This window comes from Schistocerca serialis, chromosome 8 (assembly GCF_023864345.2).
Source record: "Schistocerca serialis cubense isolate TAMUIC-IGC-003099 chromosome 8, iqSchSeri2.2, whole genome shotgun sequence".
NCBI lineage: Eukaryota > Metazoa > Arthropoda > Insecta > Orthoptera > Acrididae > Schistocerca > Schistocerca serialis.
In genome coordinates, this window is record NC_064645.1 from 549,342,851 (window position 1) to 549,353,907 (window position 11,057).

General features: G+C 39.6%; 1 protein-coding gene across 1 annotated transcript in view; it reads left to right on the forward strand.

Annotated features, from left to right (window-relative positions):
• LOC126416446 (pancreatic triacylglycerol lipase-like) overlaps nt 1-10,761 on the forward strand; it is a 177,012-nt gene extending 166,251 nt beyond the window's left edge. The window contains exon 7 of the mRNA XM_050084172.1: nt 10,580-10,761. Coding sequence (XP_049940129.1) covers nt 10,580-10,706 — 127 coding nt within the window. The 3' untranslated portion in view covers nt 10,707-10,761. The remainder of the gene's footprint in view (nt 1-10,579) is intronic.
• The last annotated feature ends 296 nt before the right edge of the window (nt 10,762-11,057 follow it).

The following is an 11,057-nucleotide window of genomic DNA, read 5'->3' on the forward strand; positions in this document are numbered from 1 at the left end:
GAGTGGCAGTCTGGCAACACTGTAACCACACGTATGGTAACTATCTCTGTCAGCACAAATCAGTAATGCTGTACAGTTGGTGCAGTGAAAAGAGTTTTGGGTTAGCATGCACAAAGTTGATGGTTCAATCCTGGGTTGAGGCGTATGTTTTTTATTTGGTAAATGTAGTCCAGGTGGTATGGTACTTGGCATCTTAACTGTCAACAGCGATTGCGGTGGGTCCTCTAGGAAACAGTTGCACTTACATACTACAATCATAGAAATGGAAGATTGGTCAGCCCTTTCCACGTCGTAAGCATGAATTTATTCACACTACTTCATTTACTAGATGTGAAACCTGTTTTCTTTGTACCCTCCTCCAATGGTCCCATAGATTAGTACCAACTACTATTTTTGCCTCATTCCGGTTCATTACATTTCCTTAGGGACTACCTTACCAGTAGAGCTAGCAAAATGCTTTGCGAATAATGTCCAAACTCAATTACTATTTGTATGTGTTATCACCATGGTCCCACTAATTATGCCTTTCAACACTGAGTTTTGTAACTGCATGCTGTTTAGTACGTATCTCAATACATTACTATTAGTATTGTTATTATTATTCTATCGATGGGATTGTAGAAACCTTATGTCTATTACTGTTAGGGAAACAGTGTAATTCGAAACCCAATATTTCACAATTATCGGTATTGGGATGAATCACGCAGAACAATATCTGTCAGAGGGGAAAGGCACGTTAGGTGGAACAGCTCACAGGACTGACTACATGTTTATACTGTTTGCGGTGTCCACCAGACAGGGACTGGTTGCCAGCTGAGTAATGCACTTGTGACAGACTCCAATGTACATGCATACACGTGTCGAATTTCCTGACTGTAAACCTCTAAACCAGTGTGGCAGACGTATGGCATACACAAACGATGAATATGTGGATACACTTCTGATCTTTAGTGCATCTGACAACGGGGCTGGTGTTGCCACTTGTGAGTACGCTGCTAGAAATCCTCGTCGACGCCATCCAGATGAAAATGTGTTTCATCATCTGGAGCTGCGCCTTCGGGAGTCAGGTTCTCTCCTTCCATCACTGTGTGACAGAGGTCGTCCATGGACTCGCCGTACTCCAAAACTATTCTGGAGGTCATACATCAAGAACTTCAGTGAAGTACAAGTAGCGTAGCACGGCAGTTGCGTGCCTTGCGACGCACGGACGTTAACATGCTGCACGAGCATGGGCTGCACCCCTATCATTATGCTTTCACGTAACACCTGCATCCCACAGATCACCATCGCCGGATGCAATTCTGAGAATGGTTCCAACAACAACAGGAAGCCAACTATGAATTCGTGAACACCTTAATATGGTCGGATGAAGCAACATTCACCAATGAGAGTGTCTTCAATTTGCACAATACCCACCATTGGTGTGAGGTTAACCCGCACATCACCCACAACCCTGGACATCAAGTTTGCTTTGGTATCAACGTCTGGGCCGGAATACTGGGTGACAGGGGTGTGTGCCCCTACATGTTGCCTGACCGGTTGGCTGCACTTCCTCTTAAACTATCTGCCTGATGTGCTGGAAGATGTTCCACTATATGTCTGGCAGAGGAAATGGTTCCAACATGATGGTGCACATCCACACTCTGGAATTAATGTGCAACAGTATTTGGACAGAACATTTCCAGGGAAATGGCTTGGATGTCGAGGTCCAGTTGTATGGCCACGGCATTCACCAGACCTAAATCCCCTGGATTTCTTCCTGTGGGGACACCTGAAGAGGCACATGTACTCTACTCCGCCGACGAATGTGGAAGAATTGGTAGCAAGTGTTCATGCTGCTCTTGTTACTGTGGATGCAGCTCTGCTGCAAAGGAACCATAGCTGTATGGTCCGGCAGGTTGCGAAATGTTTGGATATGCAGGGAGGTCACTTTGAGCATCTGTTGTTCTGAGGACAACATATTCTGTTATGAACGTCATGCGGTCATTAATACGGACATTATTATTATTACTGGTTGCTAATGTGCGACTCTGAGCACTCATATTACATGTAGTATAAATGAAAAGTTGTGTTATTGCACTGTGCTATTATCTTTAGAATCTTGAAATTGATATTGCTTTTGTAGCTATTCTGTCCTATGACAGGCCATTTGTTTCAACTGTCTATTTCTTATTTGTCTAACCACGTATTTGTTATGTTCAGCATTACAAAAGGTTGTAAATTGAGGATACATGTGACCTAAGAAACAGTGTATATTGCAGTATGAAATGTCAGAATGAAATTAGCAAATAAAAAAAATGCAACCCAACCCAGGATCGAACCAACGACCTCTTGCATGCTAACCCAAAACTCTATCACTGAACCAACAGTACAGCACTACTAACTGTGCTGACACAGGTAGTTACCATACATGTGGTTACAGTGTTGCCAGATTGCCACTCTTAACCATCTTTTTTCTGCCAGATGTACTCGCCGGACAAAATTTTGTGACAGACACTTTTTTACTGCTGGCATGTGAGGAGTCGCACTGCGAAGCCCGGGTGTGCGAATTTCGCTTCACCCTATATATAAGATACCAATCATGCATGAACATAAAGCTACAGGCTCTGCATGCACTGTTTTCTTGCACATAATTACATTTATTTATATTTGAGACTTACATGCACATCAAGCATTCTGCCTCATATGTAGCACTTCTCTTAGAAATGGTAACTCATTCATAGAATTTTCCCCGAATTCACATTTATAGTTATCTTGAGACATATTCGAAAGGTTTTCTACAATCACAACAGCTAATATCAGTGATGACACCATGATCATGGCTGACATGATGTACGACACAGTAACCACTCTAGAGGAGCGAAGCTGAAGATCAAGTACCCATGTCACGACACTCAATGAAAGCCTGAAATGCTCCCTACCTGCTTTTCTCTTTCCCAATTTATGCCAAGTTTCAATTTAAGTCCACCAGATGACACTTGACATCACAAAACAACTTGATCTATAAGTCCAAAAATATTTTTATTTTTATTTATTTATTTATTTATTTTTACTGTTTTATAAATTTGCAACTGGGTGCTGCAACAGAGCATTAAAAATTGATTGGAATCTGGATAAACTGGGTGATTTGGTAACCCTATAGCTGACAGAGCTATGTAATGTAATCATTGTTGACTGCTGTGATATTGTGTTGCACTCCATTCTATTTCATATTGTTTCTGTCCTAGTGATAAGCTGCAATTAGGTTCTTCATTATGCATGCCAATGCATAACATGATTTCAGTTTTGATTATGAACAATATTTAAGAGGTCTTTACCTCCGTGCATACCTTCTGCTTTCACAAAAGCATTAACCAGAGTTAAGGTGTCTACACTGTGGAAGGCAGGCAGGGCTTTGTTTCCTCCTGCCCAGCTCTACATCCCATGAGATCTATCCGGAGGCCAGACTAGCTTCCTCTTCTCCCCGCAATCCCCCCCCCCCTCCCCGGCATCAACCAACATACAATTAACACTAGCCATTAACCCCCACCCCCCTTATCCTGCATAACTCGCAACATGACCAATAACCAGGTTTCCACAGGCATGAATTACTTGCATATGCATCCCCCCAATACTACCCTTCCATGCAAATGAACATTTCACATGCTGAAGATGGCATTACAACTTTCAAGGTGGTGACAAGTGAAGTTACTCATACAGTATGGGCAAGGATAGCAAATAATGAGTGTGGGAGTTGATTAGCTTTTAGCAGTAGAGCTTATAGTGATACTAATGAAGAAAAATGGATCTGCAAATGTTGAGTACAAAAGTGGGTGTCTTGGAGGAATCGCTTGACGACGTCCAATACACTAGTAAGGACTGTTTCGTTTGAAAATCATTTTTGAATCATTAAACTCAATTTGAATTCCTTTTGAGACACACCTGTGGCTCTAAAAATCTAATACAAATATCCAAAACACCATGCCAGTTCACATTATATTACAACTAACATTGCATTATCTGGCGACCGGGGGCACCTGTACTGGATATACAATACACTGAAGGTACTTCCGAAAATAAGGTTATCTCAACAGTTCTGCTTTTTTTTTTTTTTTTTTTTTTTTTTTACAAGCACTGTAAATATATTTCCTTTATCGATAAAGTACTTAATTTTGTCACCAAATTGTGTACAACTTTGTACAAGTCATTAATCAATGATTGCACCACTACGAGCACTATTGTATTTACATAGGATTTTATTTAAGGTCAAAAATTGCTTCAGATTTCTAAAAGCGCAAATAAGTTTTGTATTTCCACTTCACTGGAACAGTTACATTTGGTGACTAAAGCAAGAAAATTATCACTATACTGAAATAAAGGATACTTTTACGGACTGACTATTCTGCAGTAACATGAACCTAAGCAAGTTCACACTCCCAGTAACAGTTTTTTAGAATCTGTTTCACCACATAAAACAATGCTGTTTTACATTATTACAAATAAGTTGTTACAAGTAATTGCTGAATGCTAAAATGAGATTCCCATCACATGGTCTAAGAACATTTTGCCACTTTAGAAAATATTTATTTATAAGATTCAACCAAAAAGTGTCTGTCTAAGGATCATGCATCTAGAATTTGTATGCCAGTCAGGCAAAATGGCTATGAGCATTGAGGTAATCATCCCACCAATGCACCAGGTTGAAGATGCCACTTTGGCAAAACACCTGCTGTGTCAAGTCCATAACTGCCTGCTGCACATCTCTGTCTGACAGGAATCATCAGCACTTCTTGGCTTTTTTCCAGAGACCAAAGGTATGATAATAGCAAGGAGGAAGATGAATACTACAGGACGCGTGCTCGAGTATCTCCCACCTGAGATGGCATTATGACATTTGCGACAAGAGGACATGTATCATCATGAAGCAGCATCACTCCTTGTCACAGTTTTCCTGGACATTTCGCCTTAATTGCACACTTTCTCCATTCTCTGATGGAGGTCTCCCGGGTTTTGTTCTTTTGCTGCCAGGAAAAGAACAACAGCATGTCGGTCCTGTTTGGACACATTTGGTAATAATATCATCATAGTTCACATTTCTGCATTTACTGCATGCACCTCAGAAAGACAGAAATGCCACACTAATACCCCCCCCCCCCCCCCCCCCCCTACATGTTGGTGTTTATACATCTGCATTGGAGTCATTCTATGTTGCATATATACCGCAATAATGACCTCAAACAGAAACTTTTTGATCGTCTCATATACTTAGCTGAAGACTAAGTCCATTATTTTTCCATGAAACTGACTTTTCACATACATAAACTATTCAAGACGTGTTCTGTCAAACTAAACACATCCAACTATAGTGGCAGTTATTGAAGCTTGCAGGCGATGATGGCAGCAGCAACTTCATGCAAGGAAGTTGAACGCCTTGTGACTTTCGTAACTTTCACACACAGTGTCATGACAGCATGCAAGTAAGATGTTTCTACATGTAAGTTGACTTAACACAAATGGTAGTGAGGGTATGCATGTATAAACTTATTCGTGCCTGTGAAAACATGGTTTAAGGTATAACACATGTGTTATGGTCTTTGTACCAGGAAACTATAAATTAAAGCTCAGATGCAGGAGGTAATAAATATTTAAAAATATCATATGAACTGAAAATTCATAAAACACCAACACAATACTATGAAGTGACAGACATATAAGAAAAGATGGCACTAATGCTGCTACTGAGTGATAGCATTATTTATTCAGAAAGTTGAGAAACCAATAAGCTTGTACGGAGTGCCTGAAATCTTCTGTTTTGTGTTGATACTGATCATTGCACAGACTCCCATATGAAGCACATAGAAAGAGGCATCCCTGGCAGAGAGAAGCAACTGAAAGAGTTGAAAACAAATAAATTTCCACATCTGGATGGAATCCCAATTTGGTTTTACAATGACTACTTTACGACATTTACCTCTTACTTACAGCACAAAATTCCAAACGACTGGAAAAAAGCACAGGTGACTCCTGTACATAAGAAAAGTAAAAGAACAGACCTAAAAAACTACAGACCAATATCCTTAACATCAGTTTGCTGCAGAATTGTTGAACATATTCTCAGTTCGAATCTAACAAATTTCGTTGAGATGAAAAAGCTTCTGTCCACAAATCAACACGATTTTAGAAAGCAACGTCCTTAGAAAACTCAGCCTGCCCTTTTCTCACATGATATCCTGCAAACTCTGAATGAGGAGCAACAGGTAGATTCCACACCCCTAGATTTACGAAAAGCATTTTCACAGAGTACCCCATTGCAGACTGTTGAAAATAGTCTTTGCAGTGTTTGTGTTATATGATGTACTATGCAATGTCCTTCAGATATGAATTCATTGTGTAGTAAATCACATACTGAGTGACAGAAATCATGGTATAGCGATACTGTATGCAAATATGCAGATGGCGATAGTACGTGTAAACAAGATATAAAAGGACAGTGCAATGGTGAAGCTGCCATTCGTGCTCAAATGATTCATGTGAAAAGGTTTCCGACATTTTATGGCCACATGATGGGAATTAATAGACTTTTAATGTATAATGGTAGTTGGAGCTAGACCCATGGAGCACTCCATTTTGGAAATCGTGGGAAACTTAGTACTTCGAGATCTGCAAAGTCAAATTTCACTCACTACCTCTCACCAGGTCAATACAGTGGTCGAAGGCCTTCACTTAACAACTGCATGGGATGTATGACACATGTATCCATTATGACAGTCCAGCAAAATTTGCTGTTAATGTACTATGGCAGCAAATGACCAACATAAGTGCCTTTGCTAACTGGACGACATCGCCTGCTGTCTCTCTTCCGACTCATGACCATATCGGTTGGACCATAGGTGACTGGAAAACCACGGCCTACTCACATGAGTCCCAATTTCAGTTGGTAAAAGCAGATGGTAGGGTTTGAATACGGCACAGACCCCGCGAAGCCATGAACCCAAGTTGCAACTGTGCCGAGTTGCTAACAAGCCACTGTGCAAGATAGTGGGGATAATTGTTTAAGCTATGTTTACATCAAATAGTCTGGGTCCTCTGGTCAAACTGAACCAATCGTTGAGTGGGAATGGTTATGTTCGTCTACTTTGGAACCATTTTCAGCTCAGGCCACAGTTGTTTATGACTGCTTTGAAGAATATTATGGACAATTCGAGTGAAAGATTTGGCCACCCAGATCGTCCAACTTTAATCCAATCAAACATTTATGGGACATAATTGAGAGATCAGTTCTTGCATAAAAACCTGCTGTGCCAACACTTCAGCAACTATGGACAGCTATGGAGGCAGCACAGCTCAGTATTTCTGCAAGGGACTTCCAGCGACTTGAGTCCATGCGATGTCAAGTTGCTACATTATGCTGGGCAAAAGGATGTCCAGCACAATGTTAGAATGTATCCCATGACTTTTTTCACCTCAGTGTATAACACAGACCTTGCAAATACTATTTCAAGACTTTACTAGGCCGCGACAATACAACAAAGTCTCTCCATGTGTAGGAAACACAGCAAGTGAGTGAGTACAGGATGTAGACACACACTGATGTATGGAAGTTTGGGTCGGTCCTGGAAGTGTGCTGAGATAGCCAAAGTGGTTAAGGGAACTTCTTGCGATAAACAAGAAATCTGGGCTTAATTCCTGGTCAGGCACAAATTTTCCTTGTCACTAATCAATAGTGTAGCTGAAGTCTAATTGCATTAGCAATTTAAATACATTTCATTTATCTCACGCAGCTGTTGAGCGCCGCAGTGTCTGTTCCTTCAGAAATGCAAATAATATACTATGCAAATACCGAAAATACTATTTCATGGCTAGACAAGGCCACGACAACAATAGTTAAAGTCTCTCCCCGTGCAGGGCTCACAGCAACTGTGCGAGTGCAGGGCATACACACACAGTGACGTACGAAAGTCTGGGTCAGTCCTAGAGGCTTGCTCCAATAGCCATCAAAAAGGTAGATTGAATGTCAAAGGTGGAGGTGAATTTACAGCCACAAAAATTATGATAGTATCTAATGAGCTTAGTAACTATTCTGAATGCAATATAATTTGGATGAAGACAAGTATTAAAGTGGATCAAACACAGTCACTGGATGCTTTTATCAAACCCTGCCTCAGGATCAGTAGTGAGAAACTTTATGAACATTTTGTGTAAAAATCCTGATCATCTTATAGCACTAGATCGAGATATCAACATTCTTGCTATAGACTGAGAGACTCAAGTGATTAGGGTGAGTGGCACGGACAGGGAAACTTGTGAAATTATTCTAAACATCTTCTCCAAATATTACCTTGAGTAGTTCAACAGAGAACTGATTCATAGAGACAATATCTTAGATATCCTGGTGACAAACAGGCCCAAGCTATACAACTCATTATCATGGAACATGGAATCAGCATCACTGAATGGCTGTAACAGGAATATAAGGAAAAGTAGGAAGATATTTCTGCTTAGCAAGAGCGGCAAGAAACATATTTCAGATTATCTGAGTGATCAACATGAAAACTTCATCACTAGTACCAAAAAAGTTGAGCATCAAAGGAGAAAGTTTAACAGTATTGCACAATACTACTTGCGCAGATACTGGTATGTGCAGAACAAAGTTGTGAGGGGTGGGAAAGCCCCACTGTAGTTCAACAGCCATATTGCACAGTTGCTACAAAAGAAAAGAGGGCTTAATTGCAAATTTAAATGTAGCCAAAGCCTCACAGGCAAACACAAATTGAACAAACCCAAATTTTTGCATAAGGAGAGCCAAGCGTGAAGCATTCAACAAATTCAAAAATAAACACACAACATAGCAAGTCATTCTCATTACAGAGAAATCTTCAGATATGAAAGTAACTTTAGATACACCCAAGGGGGTGGTACAGTGCCATTACCTATCATAATATACATAAGTGACTAGTGGATGACATTGGACGTTCCTTGAGGTTTTTTGCAGATAAGGCTGTTGTATGTAGATGCAGAATAGGCTGTCATATACAGACAAGTCAAAACACTAGAAAACTGTAGTAAAATGCAGGAAGACTGTGATTAGCAACTCACCCTCAACATCACACATATAACATACTGAACACAAACAGGCAAAGACCCATTATTGTATGTTTACACAATTGCAGAACAATCACTAGAACAGTCCCATCTATAAATTATCTAGTACCGGTAGTGTGCATATACTGCAATTTTAAGTGGAATGACCACTAAACCAAATATGGATAAGGCAGATGCCAGACTGAGATTCATGAAACAAGTCCTCAGGAAGTTCTGTCCACCCATAAAGAAGGCAGCTTATGAAACCATTTTAGACCTGTACTTGCTTGTCAAACTGGGATCCGTATCAGATAGGACTGATGGAGGAAATAGAGAAGATCAACAGAAGAGCAGTGTATTTTGTTACGTGTTAGTTTATCAAGGGTGAAAGCATCACAGAGATACTCAGATAACTCCCGTGGCAGATGCTGCAGGAGAGGCATTCTGCATGACAGTGTGGTTTGCTGTTAAAGTTCTGGGAACGTGGTTCCTAGAAAAGCCAACCAATATATTATTACATCCTTTTATGTATACCTGGTAAAAAGACCTTGAAGGTGAAATTAGATTTGAGCTCACAGGGAGGCTTACTAGCAATCATTCCTCCTGCGAACTATTCACGAGTGGAATAGGAAAAAGGTGAAGTGACAGTGGTATTCCAAGTACCCTCCACCACACACCATAAGGTGGCTTGCAGAGTACAGATGTAGATGAGGAACTCCATTCCTGTACCATAAAAGATGTCTAATATCCGAAAAAATAAATTGCTTGCAAAAATAAAAAAAAGAAACACTTTAAAGTGCAGAAACTACAATTGTTGTTAACCTATGTATACATTATTCCTGTAGTACATAAATTGGTGAGAAAGGTAGCTAAATGAAATGCATCCCAATCTACTTACTTTACAATAGTTTGTTGATCATGGGTGTAGCTGCAGAACTGAGAGCTAGATGCAGTTAATGGGAGGAGGAAGGGGTTCTATTGCAGTGGCTGTTAAGATTTTTAATGCCCTTCCTTCAGAAATTAAGTGTTTAGTAGATGATGAACTCTTGTTTAAAAAACTTAAGGCAGTTCCTATTTACACTACAGAAGGGTTCCTGAACCACATTGTATAATATCCATGTACCTGTAACTCTCAGATACATTCCTAGACTTTGTGATCCTGTCTATTTATTATTGTAAACATATTTATTTTTCTCTAACAGATTTTTTGTAATAGAACCTAAGTTTTAGATACTTTAATATGAAACTGATTTATGTAATACCATAGAATGTAACCAAAACAAACTTGTAAAACTGACACATTCCATATCCTATGATGTATTGACAAAATTGATCACTGGATACATAGATTTTTATAAAGACTTACATATTCAAGTGTGCGCCGTTAAATAGTTTGGTTCTGATATGTCCACGTTACTTTCTTACGTTGCGTGTATTCCATACACATATTTGTTAAACCTTTGAATTTTTTTAAAGTATACTGAACTGCTGAGAATAGTGACTTCTTATAATTCTGCAGTGCTTCTGGGATGTTCTTCCTGGAGACAAATGGAACTGCCCCATTTGCACTTGGTCCAAGGTCTTGGTTTAAACGAGCAAAGAAGAAATCAAAAAAGAAGACTTCATCAAAACCAGCTGCTAACTGAAAGCCTGCTACTAATATGTCATGAATCCTTTGGTAATAAAGAATGTTCTCTTCTGTCTCATGTTTAAGTGAACCTTAACTCCTATCACAAGATAAATTGGCAGTGGAACATAAATAATGATGTAGATCAGATGCTTATGACAGGAAGTAAGTCATGGGTGTTGATTTTCAATAACTTACTCATATTTAATGATATTATAAACTCTAATATACATTTAGCCAAGCGGTACACATGGTTTTGTGTAACTTACTACTTTCTTCGTTATAATAAAGGGAAACATTCTACGTAGGAAAAATATATCTAAAAACAAAGATGATGTGACTTACCAAATGAAAGTGCTGGCAGGTCGAC